The sequence below is a fragment of the Pelecanus crispus genome, chromosome 12, assembly GCF_030463565.1.
Source record: "Pelecanus crispus isolate bPelCri1 chromosome 12, bPelCri1.pri, whole genome shotgun sequence".
In the NCBI taxonomy this organism is placed as follows: Eukaryota; Metazoa; Chordata; class Aves; order Pelecaniformes; family Pelecanidae; genus Pelecanus; species Pelecanus crispus.
Window position 1 is genome coordinate 21202198 of NC_134654.1, and position 20660 is coordinate 21222857.

A 20660-nucleotide genomic window follows, 5' to 3' on the forward strand; every position below is an offset into this window, starting at 1 on the left:
CACTTCTTTTTAAAAAAAAAAAAGTAAAACTCCCCCAAGAAAGCTAGTTATTTTCATGGACTTTTGTATCTTCCATTCTACTTGTGATGTAAAGTCTTTGGTCAGGACTAGTTTTGATTGTGATCTTTTTCCAGTTGATTTCAGCAGAACCAAGATCTTACCCTAGAGATTAGCATAAGGGTAAGGCTAGTGCTGTGTGACTTAAACAAGTTGTCTTATGCATCTACCTTATCTTCCTCATGTACAACACAACAGTGATGGCATTACTTACAAATTTCAGAGTGGAGCTGTAAGAATTAATTCTTTTTTTTTATTATACTGTGTTCAAGTAAGCTCCCAGTCACCAACCGTAGTAAAGGCCAGGTGATGCAGGATATTTGGTTGAAGCAGTATCTGTAATATTTATTACTAAAACAGGCAAGTCCTGAGAGATTTGAAGCTTAAGTTTGTAGGTCTTAACTGACAGTTTACTTTCTAAGACTGGACTGCTGTTCTAGAGCCTAGAACATCCACCCAAGATGGTACCTCACAGATTCTGTGGAGTCTGGTGCAAACATAATTATCTGCCAGTGTTTTTCTCAATTGGGAATTTCTCCTTGCTTGTTGTCCTTCCTCAAAACCACATCCACTGAGGATGGGAACCCTCCAGAGCAGGAGACATGGCTGTTAGGGCAGCAAAGCTGATGGAACTTGTTACGGAAGAAATGCTGAATGACCACAGTGCAATGTAGTCTTCATAACACGTTGTCAGACTAATGTCATGAACTTTTGCTCCACAGCTGTAGCTAGAGATCATATGAAGTGAAAATAGGGTGAAGAGAGGCAAGATGAGAAATTCGCATAGAAAAGAAAGCGAACACAATGCTGATGTCTTGTGAAAGGCAGTTTGGAAGTTTCTGCTGGGGTGGTGTGGCAGCCTAAAATTCATGGTTTCAGCTGTTTCCTCTTCCGGCTGTTCTTTAAAAAATAACTTATCTATCCAGTGTTGCCAGTCGGACTAGATCATCAAATCCTTCTGCCCTCCTCTACGTTACAAGGCCTGGCAGGGGAGGGAATAAAACAAATCTCATAATTTGGTTTTATTTGGTTTTGAGGTAAAAAAAAGCCAAATCTGCCATGTGCCATGAGTTGTTAGCCTTGGTTGAAAAGAGAGAGCACAGTAATAATGCAGGCGGGATGCCTAACATCTGCAGGTGTGCTGCTCAGCTGCAAGGATCAGATGATTGTTTAAAACCAAAGAAGCATGTCCTACATTTAGGGCTTCTGTAGATTTAGATTCCCAGAAAGTGCTAATATTTCCTTTTAAAGCAGATTCATCTTGCTGTGCCCACTGAATAAAGCTGTGAAAATTGTCATAATAGCACTGAAATTATCTTTCTGAATTTTTCTAATGGACTTATGCCATACTAATGGACTTATGCTCAGCCCTTTTGAGAATAAAGCCATTAAAAGGCCTCCATCTAGACATTCAAGAGAAAAGCCTTGGTCAGGGTTTCTTTGTACTGTGAACTGGCTGTGTGTGGTAGGTTCCAGGCTTCAAGCAAGAAAAAGAGCTTTGGGATGACCATGTAAGTTCCACATCCCTCTACCTTAAGCTAGTCAAGTTGCTGTAAGTATTTTGGAATTGATGTAAATTGATCTGAGTTTTTTGTCTGTCTTTGGTTTGGAAACCTGTATCCTATCTGTGTGTCTACACAATTGCATCAAAAGTTGAACTGCAGGGAGTGGGTGAGCTTAAATTTACTGCTCAGGAATGAGACACTTGTTTAGTCATAACCCTGGTGGCATTTGAGCAGCCTATTTCAGTGCAAAGACCATGAATTTGAGTTTGTGGTTTAGCCTCAGGACTGGAAGTTAGTAAATGCAGGCAGTCTTCCTGGCCTGCCAGTGATGCTTACTGGTTGTGTGACTTCTGGATAAGTCGTGTGACTTTGGATAAGTCATCCTATCCCTCTGTTGCGTGACTTCATCGCCGCAAAGCAGCAGAACATGTAACCACCATCAGAGGTTTGTTTGCTAATTGTTGTGTGTCCAAGTCTCTAACATGCTCTGAAATCTTTATAAACAGGAACTCCCTGGTTTTGTTGCAGTTACAAAATGAAATGGCCTTTGCTTGCTAACTGCTTGTTAGCCTTCAGGCACTGAGCCCATTTAGGTGGAAAGTATATGAAAGCATGGCTTCTGCTCTTGGTTGTTCCTTAGCCAGTTGTGCTCCACAGGGTTTATTTCTCTTGATGTGACCCCACGATCTATTGGTTTTACTGTGCTCCCTCTGAGACTCTTTGCTTGCATGGGTTTGTTGCTACAGTAATCTAAAAATGGAGACGAAGCTTTGGAAGGGGGAATGTGTTGGTGGTGCCCTGAAGCTGCCAATGCCTCTAGTCCTAACACAGCAAGTGCCAGTGAAGGCGAGTTTGATATCTACTGCTGTGCCCACTGCCCTTATCAGCAGTGCTCCAGAGACCTTACAAAGTAGGACCTCCGTGATGTGCCCAAGCAAGCAGAATGCCAGGGCAACATTCTCATTGCAACGTTGTCTTTTTCCCAAGACTCTGGCTGTGGAGAAGCAAATACTTGTTGGTGTTCTTACTTAGATAAATTGGTTGAAATTGGACCAATACAGGGATGGGAAGCCTGTATGGATTGTGGTAGCTTATTTGGTGGGAAATCTTAGAAGGCAATCCCAGCCTCACAGAAGGAGAGTGCTGAGCAGCTGAAGGAGAGGGGATGCTTTTTATTCTGGTCTAAAACTTTAAAATAAACTCTGACTGTATTTGGCCACTTTCTTAAGATCATGAAGGTTTGGCCAGTTTCTAGGCCTGCCAGCTTTGTTCATGGTTCCTGCAATGTGCTTCTGGTTTCGTATGGATAAGGTCTGCAATGCTTCCTGTCCTAAACCAGTGCTGGGCTGCTAGGTGTTGTTACAGTTTAGATGCATTTTGGCAGAACATGTAATAATTCCTGTACAACTCTTTATTGTTCTAAGTTTGTAATGTACTTCTGAGATGAAAAGGGCTATAGAAATGTAGTTGTATTATCAGTCTATTATTATCATTTGTATTATCAGTTTTCCCTCATCATTGTTACTGCAATGTTTGCTGCCATGACTGTAGTTAACCAGCCATGTGAATGTTAACTGTAGTTCACAGATAAGCCCTTTTTTCTAAAACGGGAGTGAACGGAGCCAGACAGACCTATAATTCATTCCCAAGGAAATGAAAATAGTTTCCAGTATCAAGAGAATTCAGCTTTTTCACAGCACACACCCAAACTGGTAACTTGCAGCTCAATGCCATGGGAGAAAAGCTTTGACTTTGTCAGTTGGTCTGGAAAAGGCGGCCACGCATTCTTTTGTATTATAAAGCTGCCTTGACTGGGTAGCCATTTGGCTGGAATACCCTGTCATCTCCACCACCCACTATTTGGAGATTGGTTTTGAGGCAGCACCGTAAATGTTCCTTTCCTCCCCTACAACCTAATATTAGATTAATATAAAAAGGCATTGAATTCGCTGCAATAGGAGTTTGAGAAGCTGAGGTACCCATTGGGGCACTGAGCTCAGAGTCTCTGCACCTCTACAGAACACACTGGTTTTCTCCGGTCCATCCCACAAACAAGTCCATGAAACCCCATGAGATAATTCCTCACTAGTCCCATTTTTAAGAAGTGGGGAAACCAAAGCACAGAGCCATCCAGTGAAAGGAAAAGGTCAATTTTAAAAATAAACCTGCAGCTCTTCTACAAGAGAACTTTTTTTAGTGTTGCTGATGCTTGAATCTAGTCTATTCCAATATTAGCAAAATAACCATTTCCCAGGAAGCTGACAGAGAGGTAGCTGTGTGCCTGTGAAAGACTTGTAAATAGTTACCCCACAAACATATTGGGATCTATCAAGTAATTTGGTATTTGAGGTAAGGCAGCTGGAGCCCCCTGAGAGTGCTGCAAACACCTTCTCCATCTTCTTTCAGCCACCTCTGTGTCCTGTCCTTGACTGGTCTCAGACCTACAGGTCTCAGAAATTACATGCATTTTCGAGTTTTTTGAAATATGCTGGTCTAATCCTAGTAAAGATGCCACTTGGCTGTAGGAACTCAAAACCGAAGGCTACAACAGCTGCTTCCTCAGAAGAAGCTGTTTTGAGCCGTATCAGCTGTGGTTGCAAGGGGTGGTGCTGAGAGCCTGCATGGAAGCGAGGGGCGGGTGCTGCTCTCCTCACCCAGCTCTCTTACAGTCCCTGCCGTCCAGCGTGCAGCTCTGCTCACTGGCCCACTGCAGGCTGTATGGGTCGGGGGTTTGTGTTACAGAAAGGATCTGCTCTACCAAACTTGGTTTATTTTGCAGCTCTGCTCCCATAACTGCTTTTGCATTGCAGTCAGGCTAAGAGGCCTGTGCACTATGACAGGTGTAACACGAGCCATGTCCTGCTTTTTTCATCCAGACATGTGTTTCATATTGCTTATCCCCCCCCATACACACGCACATATGTTCAACACGGCTGGACAAGCCCCCAGGCAAACCTGTTAAGATTTTCTTTTGGTGAAGAAAACTTGGCGTGTTTCTCTACCTCCCTCCCTCCTCTGCCCTTCTCCCCTTGCTCCTCCCTCCTTCCTTCCCCCCTCCCCCCCCCCAACTTTGTTTTTCCCGTACTTTATTTGAGAAACCATCTTAACTGCAACAAACAACCTACAGAGACCCTTCATTAGCAGGGTGGAAACTTCCCTCCATCCCCTTTGAACCTAGGACTGGACTGGAGGCATGTGGGTCTTAACCACTAGATCTTCTCACACAGGCAGTTCCAATTCGGTGTTCGTACAACACATAGGTCAGAAAAACCTGCCCTCGCTTAATTAATCCTCCCACGTTAATGGGAATGGAGAGAAGTGGAAATACCTGATCCTTAACATTCCTCCCTACAGGCATGTGTAGGATCCGGAAGACATCTTTCTGTGACAATTGGCTTTCTGCCTCACTCCCTACCTGTTTGTAAACAGCTGACTGCCCATGTGCCTCCTGGAAGAGGCAAAGGGTCCCAGCTCAGTGCTAGGAGCTGCAAGAGCTTCCAGAGTAATCAGCTTCAGATGGCAGAAAACAGGGGCTTATATGGTCAGTCTCCTCGCCAGTCCCCTTCCCACACCCAGCAGCAGAGATGGGAGTACAAGTTGTGGGACAGCTCTCAATGTAAAACCAAGGCTTACAGTGGGTAATTCCATGTATTTTGAGGATCCTTTTCCTCTTCCTTCCCTTCTCAATGCATTCAGACCTGATGGTCTTGTTACTGTAAACCATAGACTGTGTATGTGTGTGTTCTCCCAGAGCAGTGGTTTCTCGTGCTGTTTTGAATAGTAAGCCAGCATCTGTGCCTGATACACTAGCTGATCTTTTTTTTTTTTTAAATTCTCTTGTTAGAAGCTGTGTAAAATCTTTCCATTTATTTCTATTGGACACAGATGCTTAATTTGCACAGTATGCTAGTTCCCCGACCAGAGTGTGTTTTCAAGCTCACTCTCTGCTTCAGGATTTGGGGGGATAAAACTTAGCTCCAGCTGGGAGGAGTTCTGGAGAAATGCTGTGGCTGGTACCCACTTGGCTTCACATGTGCTTGCCTGTGCTGGCAGCTACTCGCAAATGGCACATACGCTACGCGTACAGAGACGCAGACAAGCCCTCTCGTCCACACTAAGTATTCGTATATCAGATCACCACTGTGGAGAATGCCCTGTGCTAGACCTGCTTATCAGCTAAGGTCACGTGCCGTAACAGCAACAGCAAAATGAGCAGACAGCCTTTCTAATCACCGAAGAAGCTGCTTACTCCTGCTCTGCCTGTCAAAGCAATGCAAGAGTGCAGGCTGGATCCTTTTGTTAGCAGCACGGCTGCAGCGCAGCTTTTTGCAATCCTACTAAAAGCTTTTCTCTCACTACCTTTGCTCCTGAGTGTCCCTTGCAAACAAATTCAGGCTCGCAGGCTCTGCTCAATGGCTGATTCTGCAGTTCAGCATACAGACAGCTACAAAAGCTCCAGCTACTTGCTAACTAGCTGAATGTTAAGGTGCTACGGTTGACCGAACACCAGCAATAGCTCAGCCTTACCCCAGCCGCGCCGCGAACTCTTCTCCTCTTGTTTTTCTTTCTGTCTTCCGAAACTTTCACGTCATCTCTCCCCTCATCCTGGCTTGTGGCTCGCTCCTCGCTCGGCTCCTCTCTGCTCTGCGGCTGACAGCCAGCTGTTGTCTCTGCCTTTTTTTTGTTATTGGTTGTCCTGGCGATACGAAGTTTCGTGTTACATGGGTGCCAGAGGAAGGGCGGGCCGCCCGGAGCCCCCGCGAGCGGAGCAGCCGCTGCTGTGCGCTCCTGCCAGCACCCAAGTGCCAGCACTTGTTGATCGCTCCCTCTGTGCATCTCCTCCTAGCAAGGTCTTTTCTTTTTTTTCCTTTTAATTACAGCTTTTTCTGGAGTGGGAGTTGACTTGATTCTCTCCTTGCGATAGTTTGGGTACGCATTAAAGCAAATTAACTTTTTTTTATGTTGCCCAGTTTCCTTCCAACTCCCCGGGGAAGGAGCTTTTCTCTTGTGTTCTTCGAAGGGGCAAAGCAAGAAATCGCAAGGACAGTGCAGCACAGTCTGCCACTGACAGGGGAGCAGGGATGATACTGAGGTGGAGAATTTGCTCCATGCCTTTGGCCGAGTCGTTTATTCTCTTGATGCTATGGGTTTTGCTTCTTGTATTCTGGGGATAGCTGACACCCACTGTCTTGTCTCAGAGGGTTGCTGAAGTTCAGCTGATACTACAAAGGATCCAGTCCTTCAGACAGGTGCAAAATTGTAATTGCTCATCAACCTCATAATTTGCTCTTCTGTTTGATAAAGCTCATTAAATGGCTTTAATCCAGCAACTGGCATCTACATAATTAACTTGACCTCATGTGATTTTTGTCTTTTTAATGCTTTAATTTCTTGGCTTTATTCCAAGACTTGCTGGGGTTTTATTGGGGAACTCTTCTGATGAGGCTGTGCACCCTTCTTTGGCTCATATGAGGGAATGCTTTCTTCTGGTATATTTTGGGAGAGGCAGTTTCTTTCAGGATATGTGACTTTCCTTCTTCCCTGACAGTTCATCTGTTTCTGTTAATTGCAGGAATAGGGCTCCTGTTTTACCTGGTGTACAAAAGTAAGGAGTACCAAAAAGGAGGCATGGTGCAGGCAGCCATATAGTCAGTTTAGCACTTTCCTGAAATGTATTGCCACAGACAAAAACGTGTTAATAAACCTGATTGTTATTTGCTCTTCATCCTATCTCATGATGTAAAACCAGGGTGGGATGTCTCAAATTTTGTTTAGACATTTAAAAGCCAGTGGTCAGCTCATACATACTCCTGTTGAAGGGTGGGGGAGGCAAATAATACAGTTGCATGTTTAAAAGATGAAATAATACAAACTACCATTAATTTATGTAAATTGGCTCTCCATCTCGTGGCCATTAGTCAGGTGCTCGTGTGACTCGGGAAGTTTTCCCACTATATGTTAATGCATAACAAACTATGTTTCAGGACCTCTTGTGTTCAGTTAAGCATTAATCGAGTGGTTCCCCCAGCATCCCTATTGGTAACTCTGGTTTTGTCCTTTTGACTCTAATTACAGGACTGCAATCTTAGTTCCGCAACAATTTCCGTTACGACCCAGCTCATAAGCACCACTGGCTAAAGTGGGGCTGTGGCCCCGATTTGGGTAATTCTGCAGGAAGATACAGGCAGTTATGCAAGGCTGGATGCAAAGGGCTTGGCTTTCCAAGCCTGATGGGTTAGAAACTAGAACTTTGCTAAATGCCAGTGACTTCAGAGCTGATCTCTGCTTCCACCAAAGCCCTCCCTTGGGGCATCTCTCTTGTTTGCATTAAGGGACAGAGGTGTGTGTGGATGTCCCTCCCTAGTATAAGCCTGGCAAATAGGCTGTAGAATTGAGGAGAGGGCTTGACCATTACTGTATGCCTTGGTTAACTGTAATACAGATCAGTGCGTGTGAGAGAAAGACATGGACTAATGAGAATGCCTGCCTGTTTTCTTTTGGGGAAACAAAAAGCTGACTTGCAGCTCGCTGACATTTCTATAGTCACGTTGCATTGGCAGGACAGGCAGCACCAGCAGCTCTTTTGGAAAGGCAGGACAAGGGGATCGAATGTGTTATCCCCATCCCGGTCCCCCCACCCTTCCCCACCATGTGAAAGGAGCTCTTTGAGTGCAAGACGAGAGTGAGTCAGTGTGGCTCTGCAGGGGGATATAAAGCCAGCTTTGTAGTAGCCCTCTCTAGGCTTTCAGTGCCCTAGACCGTGCACTGCAACGCCACCCTCGTTGCAGCCCTCCTTACCTGAGCAGCACCAGGTCCTTTGCGCTTCAGTGCATGCATTTCATTGCTCTGGCGACAGTAGTCTGTAACCTGCTGCTTTGCTGCTTCCCTCATTCTTCTGCTTGGTAAATTAACCTTCCAGGCCGTGGGAATGAGTGAGCCAGTTGCCGCTGTAGACCTTTGCAGGGTTTGTGATGCTTTGGTAGACATGCGGTTATGTTCTCCCCAGACACACACACGCACGCACAGAAGTTAAGCAGCAAGCTGAATTTGTTAGATCTCTGGCAAGCTCAGACATGCCTTAAAGGGTTTATAAAAAGAATAAATGAAGTGCTCACTCTCTTACTTTTCCCCTCTGTGACCCACTTTTTGCAGATGAAGTTGGTAAGCCAACTAGGGCACTCCTTGGTAGAGAAGAAAAATCTCCACTTTGCTCTTCCTTGCAGTAAAATAATTCTCTTCTGAAATAACTTTTGTGGCTGCTTGGCTGCGGGATTTGATTTATAAATGCCTGTGAAGTAAATGTTTCTGTGTATCTGGTATCAGCATTTTGATTAAGAGGCAACTGGCCACCTGTGCTGTGAAACTGAAGTTTTAAAAAGCTCCTCTAAATTCTGCCTGCTTTCTTAAAAAAAAAAAAAAAAAAAAAAAAAAAAAAAAGAAAGTAACCACCTGGTTCTTCTTTCTCTAGCAAAATCATTGTCTTCACTGGTTTAAGTTAGGGAGTGTTCTAGAAGAGAAATTACTTCCTGCCTGTATTGCTAATGAGCATGTCTCTGTCACCAAAATTTTTTTTACATATCCAAAAGCACTGATGTCTGCCAGAAATCTTTTGAAGATCCCTGGAAGAATCTAATCATCTTCACATGGCTAGTTTGCTAAGGCTCGTAGAAGTGGTTGTGCAGTACTGTATGAGCAAATGGGCTGGTTTTAATGGATGTAGGACTCTACCCAAACTTTGGCTGCATGTGTTAGTGGATCGAGACCCAGGCTGTATTATCTGAATAGTGCTCCCTTGTGACCTCAGTCTGGACTCTATTTCTGTGACTTAATTTACATTCCTGTTTCTTCAAATGTAGATTTGTTCACCTTCAACCCACAAACAATAAAATTAGAAGCTCTCCAATGTGAAATATACAGAACTAATCTGAACTCTGAAGTGTAGGGATCAACAGGACTTCTCTATGTATTTATCCTAGAGACATTCTGATTGGACATGGAATTTATTTGGCCAATGATGCAGAACTAATAACTGCATATTTCATCCACCATGCCTTTTGCAGTTCTCAAAGATCCGAAAGCATTTAGCAGAAGAGATTGACACCACTGTTTGTTTTATATGTGGGGAAGTGGAGGCAGAGAGACCTTAAGCAGGATGCCAGGAACAGAACCTCAGTTCTGCTCCAGGGCTTAATCCCTGTGATTCCGGCTGGAATAGGCATTCTCTGAGAAAGAAAGAAAAAAAAAAAAAAAGACTCAAGTCCTTATCAAAAGACACCTTGCATTTGGAGGGTGGAGTTCTTGTCAATAAAAATAATTACCAGATCACTTTCTGTTTTGTTTCCTAGATGTCGCCATGCTGCCATAGCGAAGTACTTTGGCGATGTCACCCCACCTTGTAACAAGTGCTGTGATTACTGCAAGAACCCAGGGGCTGTGAAAAGACAACTGGAGTCACTGGAGCTCTGCAGCAACAGCTGGAGCAAAACCTGCATTGGGCCCACAGGTTCCACCTGGGACAGCTATGACCCAGAGCTGTATGAAGGCGGGAGGAGAGGTTGCAGAGGTTTTAGCAGGTCTGTATTTGGTAGTTCAAACTCAGTTCACAGAAGCTATCAGAGAGAAGAGAGCATCTCCCAGCTGCAGGCCCAGCCACTCCTGTTTTCAGCACATGTTTCTGGTATTTTCCTGTAACTTCCTGGCACCAAGAGCTGGAATTTCATTTTCCACACGCTTTGGCAGCCTTGATTGCATTCATGTCCCAGAGAGCCAAAAGTTGTTTTGACTGACCTAAGAATTGGCCTGCAGAATGTAATTGGTTCAAGAAACTAGCCTGAAATTTTTTGAAAGTAGTAAGTGGGCTCAGCCCGTTTACAGTCACAAGGATCAAAAATGTATATATTGAGACCAACGTGACAGCAAAGTGAGACATGATCCAGAGTTCGTTCCTGACTTAGTATGGCTGTCTGTGGGCCAGCAGGCTGGGGGGCCACTGACAGGACTTAGTCATCACAGAGGATGTAATGGAGTGTCAGTGTCGGCTTCTTCTGCAGATTGCTAAGTTTTAGTGTTTCCCTATCAGGCTAACAGCAAAAGGAAGATGTGCAGTGGGAAACATAATTCTGTAAAATGCTTGGCAGTGTGGAGATGACGACTTCTCTTCCTCCTTGTTCTCTGGCAGAGTTGCAGCAATTGTGCAGTTCTGCCAGGATGCAAGTTTCGCTGCTTACAGTGCCTGTGAAGCTCTGCCAGGATGCGCAGTGCTGTCAGCTGGCCTAGCCCTCTACTTTACTTTAAACAGCTTGAGAGTGGTAGCTTTGTTCTTCAGGCAAGTCCAGCTGAGTTGGAGGAAACTGGTGTACTTGTGGCCTAAGCCTGTGTTCAATCTCAGGACCTGAGAAGACATGACCAATGCTGTTGTACAACACACTGTTTGCCACTTGATTTATTGAGCCTCTCCATGACTTGGTTGTAGCTTTGCCTTGGAGGTTGTAATAGTCAACAGCCTTAAAGCTCTGATTTGTGATACCTGTAAGCTCTGGCTGTGACAGCTGTAGAAGGCAGTAAACTCTTGGGCTACTTCTGGCAAGAATCAGCTGCTGCACTTCAGTGTATTAGTGATGGGGATTTCATTTAATACAACAGCCTGTGAACAACTGAGGCTGAGGAGTGGATGCTTTGCCCTTTCTGCCATCTCTGCTCCAAGGGCACTAATGACTAACAGATGGGGTACGTGACACAAGACAATGACTCCTCAACTCCATGGGAGACGCTGGCAGAGCTTCTGAAATTGAGCCCTCCGTTCTCAGAGTGCTAGTTACATGCTACTAGTTCATGCTACTGCTTACTAGTTTATGGGATTAACAAATCCCATGAATTTTTGGAGGACACTCACTACTGTCCAGGTTGAGGGACATAAATACTGGGATAACCTAGGCTTTCCAAAGCCTGTCCCCCAGTTACTGCTGCAGCTACAGAAATGTTTGTTCCTCTTGTTTTCCTGCCTTATCCAGGTATGATGAAGAAAGCAGTGGGAACAGGGATGAAGCCGATGAAGAGAGTCGGAAACGGGAGTGGAACAACTTCTACAAAAAGCAGATGAGTCTGCGCAAAGTGAGTTGGTACCCCTTTGTAAGATTCACAGATTGTTTGCTATGAGCTTGTTTTACAGACATGAAGGCTTCCTGGCACTAATTGAAGTAAATTATTGCATCTTGCTGTTGCTTGTTCTGGTTTTTTACCTTTTGTGCCTCTGCTTTTGCTATGTTCTCCATATTCTGGGTCAGTCCCATAATATGAAGGAACGCAGCTTATTCATGTACTGATTTCTGTGCAGTGTTAATCAAGAGGCTCCTGTTGTCTTTAACACCTCTGATATTAGTAAAAACAGATTTCCCCATTCAGCTTCTCTTGCATATTCCTATAGCAAAGGTGAACTTCTGGCTTTGATTCTCATTCTTTGTCTCCTTTCCCCCATTTTGGTGCCTTTCCAGTACCGTTGTAACTTCAGCATTAATTTTCTCTGGAACAGGGATATAAGATGTGTCTTTTGTGCTTCTAGACTTGCTTGTGTGTTGCAGGAATGGAAATGTTTGACTGATCTTTGTTTTCTTCCAGGGCAAAGAACCAGAAAAGGAAGATTTTGTTCCTCCAAGTAAATATGTTCTTTGATTTATAGTGGGGTTTCTTTAGGAGAGGAAGTCTTGTATTTTGCAGCTGTGTGTAATTTATGTAGCATGAGCACTGGAGGTATCAATCCCTAGGCACAGAGGTTAGGCTTTTGGCTGTGAAAGCTTGGCTGGAAGAGGTGGATCAGAGCTTAGCTTTGGTTGGGGTGAAGATATGGAATGCATCTCTCTGAACAACTTTTCCAAATAAGCAAGAGAGAAGGAAAACTCTGTCTAACCTGACTTTGTAGGCTATTTCTGCAGTGGTTATGCAGCATTATTCAATTGGGCTATAAGGAAACTGCTGAAAAACTTTGCCATTTGTAACTGTGCTACCTGGGGCCCTGTCTAGCAACACAGTTCTTACACTATTGTAAAACAATACCTGGTAGTTCATGTTACTTTATTCAGCCTCTTTATTTTTGGTTGGTATTGCAGGGAGAGGAAAAGGGTTGCATTTCTTAGGAGCTGGTTTCCTGAGATGGGAAGGTTTGGGGAAGTTGTTAGTCATTAACTAAGAAAGTAGACGTTCTCATCCAGAGAGAAAGATCTCACTTATGCTTCTGCCTCCTCTTTTAGAGATTGTAGCTTCTCCAGGTAAAAAGGGTGACTGTAGTGGTCCTTAGGGTGACTATGCAGGGAGGAGCATGCCAACCAGTACTGGACTGGCACCCTCCCAGTGCCAGTTGAGATGTTCCCCATCAGCCCCAGCCCTGCTATGTCGCCTTTTCCAAATGTCTCTTCTGTGATAGGTGCAGACTGCCCCTTGAAGGATGCCTTCAGCAGGAGAATCTCTAAGCTCACAGTGAAGGTAAGAAGGGCTGGTTAACATTCAGTCTTGCTGACTTGCAAAGAACAACAAAGATTCTGCCTGCCCTGTTCTTACTCCTTCAGGGATGGAAGTCCAAGGGGCACTATGACTTCTGTAGAGCATGTCTGAGTATCCCCTGTTTCCTAGGGACGGGAGCACTGCTTGAAGATGCTTGAAGAAGCTTTGAGCACCAATCAAAACGTTCCAGCAGCAGGAGGAAAAGGGTATGAGATGAGAGAAAAGGGGTAGCATATTGAGTCCCTTAACACAAGGCCTACTCCTCCCTGAGCAACATTACCACTCTCAGGGAATACCTTTTTAAGTTATTTGGTCCAAGGATGTAGTTTCACTTAACAGCATCCTTCTTGTAGTGATGGTCAGGATCAGATATGAGGATTGCTGCGTTCGATTCTGCGAAACCAGCTTGATCCTTGGAATCGCAATTCTTCCCTGTCCCACAAGATGGGGATAGTGTACTTCTCAAACTGAGCAACTGGAGGACTGTGCTGGAAAACTGCTTTCACCACCCTTTCCATTCTCCAGCAATTCACCACTGCATCCCTTAGGACTTAATTGGAAGTTATCACTTATTCTTGCACCGGAGGGAGTGAATTTTGTGCTTTCTTGGAAGACGCTTAAGCATTAGTGTTCCCTTTGCAGATACAGAAGTGTGTCTTGCCAGAAATCACCCCACCCTGTGTTACAGGTCAGACCCTCATGCCTGTGCTGTGGAGCTGGAGTATGAAGCTTTCCGAACCAGTAAGATGGCTAACTCATACAAGGCAACTGTGCTAAAGAAGGTAGGGCCATTCATCTGCTGCTGTTCCCTTGAATGTGCTGTGGCCTCAGCTTGAGGGGAAATAGGGTAGAGTTTGTGTGGGAAAGATGAAGGAGCAGCTCTCCTTTGCCTTGGATGTCTTCCAAATCTTTCTTATTGGTTTTGTTTCCAGGAGGGCCCAGAATCACATTGTTTTCATGTCTTTGTTGGCTTTACAGGCTTTGGAAACCTACATACCAGTGCAAGCTTATCCTCTAGGTCTAGCAATAAAGGGAATGGGGAGTCCCTTTGACTGTCAGTGACAGTAGAGGAGCCTTGGCTTAGGTTAGGTGGTTGCAATAAGTCTCTCTGAAGATGTTTCTGTTCTTGAGATAGGTGTCTCTCCAGGGGAGACATATGTTTTGCCACTATGGCTTTTAGTGTTTACCGAGGCAGGAATGCATAAAGATTTCTGGCCATTAGCGAATATTTTTGTTCTCTTTTCAGGTAGCAGAAATCAACAAAGCCTCAAAACAAGGAGAGCTGTTCTCAGCCTTTGGTTCCGGAACTGCTGGCAACAGCAGCTTAGAAACAAAATCTGGATCTCCAGCAGAAGAGGACTTCCTTCCTGCATCCCAGGTTTACTCGGTGAGTGAGTACAGATGGGATAGGCAAGGAAGGAGTGGTGTGCTTTGTTTATCTGCTTTTTTATAACTTTATTTTAGGTCCTTTGTGTGGCCATAGCTGTATATTTCTATTGGAATTGCTTTCCCTGTCTGTCCTTTGGTCTTGGAGTGAGATCAACAAGTCATGCTGGTTCCTATTAGTGAATGTAATCTATGTGCTGGTCATATGTCAAATAAGTTTTTCTCGTCTTGCTCTAACCAAGGATGCTGCCTGTTTCCTTACTGCGGGCCTGTGACTTCAACCTAATCCATTTCCCTGATGTCTCAGTTGATGGTTATGATGATGAGTCAGCTTTAGAGCCTTCCCCAGCTTACAGCTGTACACACTGGCATATTGTATACAGAAATCTAGCACCTTTCAGGGTTCTGCACACAGGGCTTCCTTAATGCTCTCATATCCAAAACTACTTCTTCTTCCTTTCTCCCTAGTTTAAACCCAAGCGTGTGGGAGCAGGATTTCCAAAGAAATCCAGCTTATTCCAGACAGCTTCAGAATTGCTGAAGATCGAGGAGGAGAGCAATGCAAAGCCTGTCAGAAAAGAAGTAGATTGTCCAAATGGGCAAGACAATAGCAACTGCAGTCTAGAACTGGATACCAGAAACCCTGTTCTCCAGAAGAAAGAAATAGCAACCAAAGCAATGTGTGAGAGTGCTGGGGTAGAAGTACTCCTTCCTGAAAAGAAGGGACATCAACCCAGCCCAGACACAAAAGCTGCCCTTTCAGATAGCCCTACTAAGAAGTCCAAACCTAGCAAGAAGCAGCAAATGCTTGCAGAAGCAGCCAAAAAAGAATCACAGGATATTTCCAAATTCTTCTCCCTCCCCAAAGGTGGGTCTAAAGCCAAAAGTTGCAGCTCAGCAAAGGCAGATGGCTGTTCTGCAAGCACACTACCTCAGGTTTCTTCTCAAAGCACGTGTCAAGAGAAATCAATACCTCAGGAAAACAAAGATGTCTCTGGAGAAGATGTGACTGGACAGTCCCAGGCAGAGAATGAAGAGCTGGGAGAGACAGAAGTAACGCTGGCTGAGAGAGAGGAGGATTTTAAGACCCAGCAGGCTGCTGAATCTGAACTCCTTCAGGAAGAAGTTGATGTAAAATCCAGGTAAAATCTCTACCTCTCTGCTCCCTGTGTTGCCCTGTTAACGAGCTGCAGAGCCCCACCAGCCTTGTCCTGGAAACTGGGAAATCTGTATTAGATCTCTAGGCTGATGAGGGAGACTCTTGCTTTACCATGGAGAGTCCTGTGGCCACTGACAGTGAATGCAGTAATATCTTCACTGTCAAATGATTAAAATTGGCCTTCTCTCCACTTTTCCCACTAGTGTTGCTGAAAATGTCGCAGAAACTGAGCTAACTATTGTTGGGGAAGGTGAGTGTGGGAAGCGACCAGGATCAGATGAGGTAAGACTTTAATGGATGCTAATTTCCTCTATTTCTTCTTCTTGTCTTGTGCCAAGTTTCTCTCTGGGAGTGATACTCCTGATCTGAACTTCACCTGATACTGTTATTTATCTGGGCAGGGCCCAGCTGCCATTGCAGCAGAGAGGAGAACTGTAGTTGTGCTGCACTCCTGATGTCCCCCTGCCGCCCACTGGGCCAGTGCCAGCAACTCCGACAGCAGTGGAAAACTTCCCCTCCACTCTGCTTTGTTTCCTCTTCTCTGCAACACATGTGACTGTACCCTTGCTGATGACTTGCCTGGAATGAGTCTCTCCACCCCCTCTAGATCTGTAACTAACTATAATTAGCAAGCTGCTTTCTCAAGTCAAGGGAACAACCACAGGCCAATGACGCACAGAACCATGCTCACAGCCTTCCTTGCCATTCAGTCTCTGGTTCTGCATTTGGCATCTGAGACTGCCTGGTAGCTGTCTCTACTGAACAGTGCAGTTTTCTCCTTGATCTTTCAAATTGAGCAGGAGCACAGCACTTCTGAAGTGGTTGATTCTTCCTGAGGGGTGTATTCTCAGCAGACATCCTGGGAAATCTTTTCCGTGACAGTTTTTCCTGTATAGGACGGGGTATAGCAATTAGCTGCCCTAATAAGAGCATAGGGTAGTTCTAAATGTGGTAGTTTTAAAGGGTTTTTCTTAAAGTTCCTTTGTGTGGGAAACAGTGTATTATGTCTGCACAGCAAAATGGGTTACATAGATTCCTGCATGGTATTCACTATAGGGAGCGCCTGCAGGATGCTGCAAAGATTCATGTTCTCAGAAGGTAGTGGCTCCTTGGAAGTGTAATGCTGCCACAGGAATTGGTGGGTTTGGTTTTCTTCTGTCCCATCTCCAGGATATGGAAAGTCCTGCAGCAAAGCGGCTACGGACAGTGGCAAAGTCTTCTATTCTGTCCCAGCCAGAAAGCAAAAGTGTTGGTCCAACAAAGAAGAAGGTGACTTTTGATCCAAACTTATCACAGTGTGATAAAGAAGGAACCAGCAAGACCGTACAGCCAGTGACCAAAGGCATGTCCCTCAAAGAAACAGCAGACGTTGTTGTGAAATATTTGACCCCGTTCTACAAGGGTGGCAAATTTGCTTCCAAGGTAGGGCACAGCTCAAGACCTTCTCTAGCAGAAGGAGACTGCATCTCCATAATGATCTGGGGCTCTAAGAAAGGGAAGATGATCTGGATACTGCATTTCATTTCCAAGTCACATCTTGGTATGTGCTGTTTTAGTGACTCTAGGTGCAGCAACCCACCTTCCCAAGAAAGGGTTTGTGTGTGTTTTAGAGTGGTATCCTGTTGGTTCCACACTTGTGATTGTTCATGTTTTCACACTAAACTCTGGCAAGTTTTTAAAAACTCCCACCTGTGGAGTGGCAACAGGTCAGGTTCAATTCTGGTGTAGTTTACTTGATGTGTTCTGCAAGGCAGCATGCGTGTGCATGTGCTTCTCCAGCACTGCAGGGTCAGGTGTATTTGCAGGTTTGCAACACTCCTGTAGTCTGCATCTGTGAATGGTTTGTGCTAGAGCCAGCCTGTGCTAAGGGCAAGACAAATGTGGAAACAGTCTAGTGAGGTAACCAATGTCTGCTTTCTGCTCTTTATCTTCCCCAATTCCGCAGGATCTGTTTAAGGGCTTTGCTCGGCACCTGTCTCACTTACTGACTGAAGAGCAGAACCCTGCCCGCAAGACTGGTGAGTTGGCAGCTGGGGAGAGTACCAGGAATCTTGGGTTCTTTTGGTGCTAAATGGATCGATGTCTTTAGAGGGGGCAGATGTCTTAAGTATCATCTCAAAGGTGGTGCTTCCTCTCTTGCAGTGAAGGAGGAAGCACAGAGACTCATCAAGGAGTTTTTCAAAACAAGGGTCAGGTGTGAGAGTGAGACAGACTGGCAGGAGCTGCAGAGCTCGGAGAGCTGATCCGTGCATCGTGTTGGCCATCTTCCATCCTCCAGCGACGGGACCAGGGGATCTTGAAGAACTCAGCCATGGAGGGTTTCATGAAACTGCAGAACTGAGCTTTCCTTTCCCACTGCATTTTTTGCTCACTTCTGTCCTTAGTGACATGCACTTCCAGGAAACCAGTTTCTGTGAACTTACGGAGAGCTTCTCCAAGAGCTAGGGCGCTGAAGCCCTTTAGTACCTCTTGGCCAAGAGGTGCGAAGTCTGCATCTGCTGTGTAGGTTAGGGGCTGCTGCCTCAGATGTTCTGCAGTGTCTCCAACCTCTACTCCCTGAAGTAGTCTGGGAAGAGCTCAGACTTTCCAACTGGCATCTTGCTTCCTAGATGGCTCCTCCCCTTGCTTCCCCATCTCTTAGTTCTTATTTCAGTGTTACAAATAGAAGCCTTATGCTACAAGTTCACATGCTTTGCTCAGGGCTGCCAATGACAAACTTGACGGTTGAGTTCCTGGATGGAATGTTTTCCCTTGAAGGGCAGGAGGGGAGTGTTTTGGTTTTGCCATGCAGGCAATGCCTCCTTTCTGAAGGTGGAAAAACTCTGATTCTTTTTTCTTTTAATCTGAACTTTTTTTTTTTTTAACTTTGTCTAGTTCTGCCTGACCTTTAACTTAAGCGGTGATGCTCTTTCAGTATTAACTTCTCCCATAGTGGCACCAAGGTTGCCAACACTTTTCCAGCATTTGCTTGTAACCCCTAAAGCCATATTTGCTCCCTGTGCCTCACCCACAGTCTGTAATATTGAGGGCAATACTGCTGTTACAACTGGTTAAGGTACTGCTGTGGCCCTCAAATTGACACTGTGCTGCCTCTGCTGCTATATTTATATAAGGACCTGAGCCTTAGGGTATCAGTGGGCTTGAAATAACCTGATTCCCTGGCACATGTCCTTTCTGTTGGGTTTTTGTTGGGTTCTGCCTTTGTTCCATGCCTATAGAGGCTGGTGGCCTCAGGCACTAGTGCTGCTAGAGGAATCTGCAGCCTGAGAGGCCATCAAACAGGCTTTTGGATCACTGTACTCAACAGATGGTTTGGTTGGTTGTGTTTTTTTTTTTTTTTTTAAATGTACGGAAGGGTATGTGCGGAACTGACAATAAAACAATGTTATAGCTGCTGTGGACTCTTCCTGAAAGCTTTTTCTTACCATTAATCATATAGACTGGTCTAAGATACATTAAGATTCCATCACTGTGAACATAACCATGAAAGCACATTTATCTGAACAGACAGCTAATAAATGCAAGCCTGGGATGGGACAGAAGGGAGCATGTGCCAGCAGACACCTCCAGCCCCTTACAACTGCAGCATTTCTCCAGCTAGACCCAGAAGAAGAACCTGGAAATGTTTTACTCGACTCAGAAGTCACTTACATCTTCAGCTTACTCTCCTCACTGGAGGACAAAGTGCTTTACAAATAGCCTTTTAGACAATAGAAGTATTTTTCAGCTGTTGCCTGCCAGCTTCTATTTTACCTTCCCATTAAAAATCCTGTTTCAAAAATCAGCCACTTAAGTGGGGTTACTATCTCTCCAGAGTTCAGCTGCTGCCTGGGTGAACATCTCGGAAACATTTTCTCTTCTAAATCAGGGGGCTCCAGAAAGGGTTGGTTAAGGCATGGGGTTGTGTGACAGAAGTGCTTTATCAAAATGTGAGGCATTTCTAACCAGATGAGTTGTGCTTCTATGTAAGGCAGCAAAAGCTCAGAGAAAGAAGGGGAAAATCTTCAGTGATCTTCTCTTTTTTTCTTTCACGTCACTGCAGTGCTTTACCTAGTCTTACAGTAGCACTACTGAAGCAGGAGGGTGGAACATGCTTCAACTAAGACCTCACAGGCCACAGCAAAGCAGCACTTGAACAGAAGTTCCTGACAGGGAAGATGCTGTAATTACTGCTGGCATCAGCTCACCAGCAAGACACTAGTTGTGCATCATGGCTTGCATTGAGCACCCTCAGATCTATCCCATTCTCAGCCAACAGTGACAACCTTTTCCCCAAGTTTTGCCAGTTACCTGCAGGTCAATCTTCCCATGTTAGATGTAAAGCAGTATCTGTCACATCACAGATTCAAAATATCTCTATGTCATTACGTTATTGCAATCTCCTAAAGTGTGGATACTTTTCAGTTCAGTAGGATAGCTGTAGCAATAAAAATAAATTAAGCATTTTTGTACAACCCAGGGCACTCTACTGTAATACAAGTTCCATTTGAATATGCTTTCTCCATGGGCATGGAGCCATCATTTAAGTATGACAGCTGCATGGACATGACTGACTTCTTTACAGTAGCGGGAAACATATGCATACAATTATATCAGTAAGAAATTAATTAACAGTAAACTTTCTTACCATTGCAGCTCAATCTGTGCCCCAGCATATGTGTTAATTGTATATTAACACTGATCTGCTTTACAATTAAGATGCTTTCTACAAGCTCCTGCTACAGGGCCTCTTGCATATCAATACACAGAAAAAGCTGGCCTATGGAAAACACCAGCAGTCAGTGCAGTCATTTCGTAGCCTCAGCTTTGTGTTGTGATACACAAATCTCTAGCAAGCATCAGTCTTTGCTCATGTTAATTAATTCAAAAAAGAAAAGAACAGTCCTACACTGCATAGCTTGAAAGCAATTGCTTGCATCTGTTCAGCTGCTCTGTGTTGGAACAGGCTATGAAAAAGCAATGGTGTGGAAAGGGTGTCTTGTGGTTTGTTTAGCCAGCGCATGCATGACTTCAAGGAAGAGTACTTGGGGACTGAATGGCACATCACAAGGGGTGATATT

The 20660-nt window shown here is 44.8% G+C and overlaps 1 protein-coding gene across 4 annotated transcripts in view; it reads left to right on the forward strand.

The window, feature by feature from the left end:
- RECQL5 (RecQ like helicase 5) overlaps positions 1 to 18975 on the forward strand; it is a 39199-nt gene extending 20224 nt beyond the window's left edge. The window contains exons 9-20 of one of the 4 annotated variants that reach the window (XM_075719560.1): positions 9908 to 10135; positions 11573 to 11672; positions 12177 to 12213; positions 12979 to 13037; positions 13185 to 13261; positions 13744 to 13837; positions 14302 to 14442; positions 14910 to 15583; positions 15804 to 15882; positions 16771 to 17022; positions 17546 to 17618; positions 17722 to 18975. In XM_075719560.1, coding sequence (XP_075575675.1) covers positions 9908 to 10135; positions 11573 to 11672; positions 12177 to 12213; positions 12979 to 13037; positions 13185 to 13261; positions 13744 to 13837; positions 14302 to 14442; positions 14910 to 15583; positions 15804 to 15882; positions 16771 to 17022; positions 17546 to 17618; positions 17722 to 17843 — 1936 coding nt within the window. In that variant the 3' untranslated portion in view covers positions 17844 to 18975. Of the gene's footprint in view, positions 1 to 9907; positions 10136 to 11572; positions 11673 to 12176; positions 12214 to 12978; positions 13038 to 13184; positions 13262 to 13743; positions 13838 to 14301; positions 14443 to 14909; positions 15584 to 15803; positions 15883 to 16770; positions 17023 to 17545; positions 17619 to 17721 lie in introns of those variants that run through there. The other 3 variants (XM_075719561.1, XM_075719563.1, XM_075719562.1) reach the window with 3 other exon arrangements.
- Positions 18976 to 20660: the final 1685 nt, after the last annotated feature.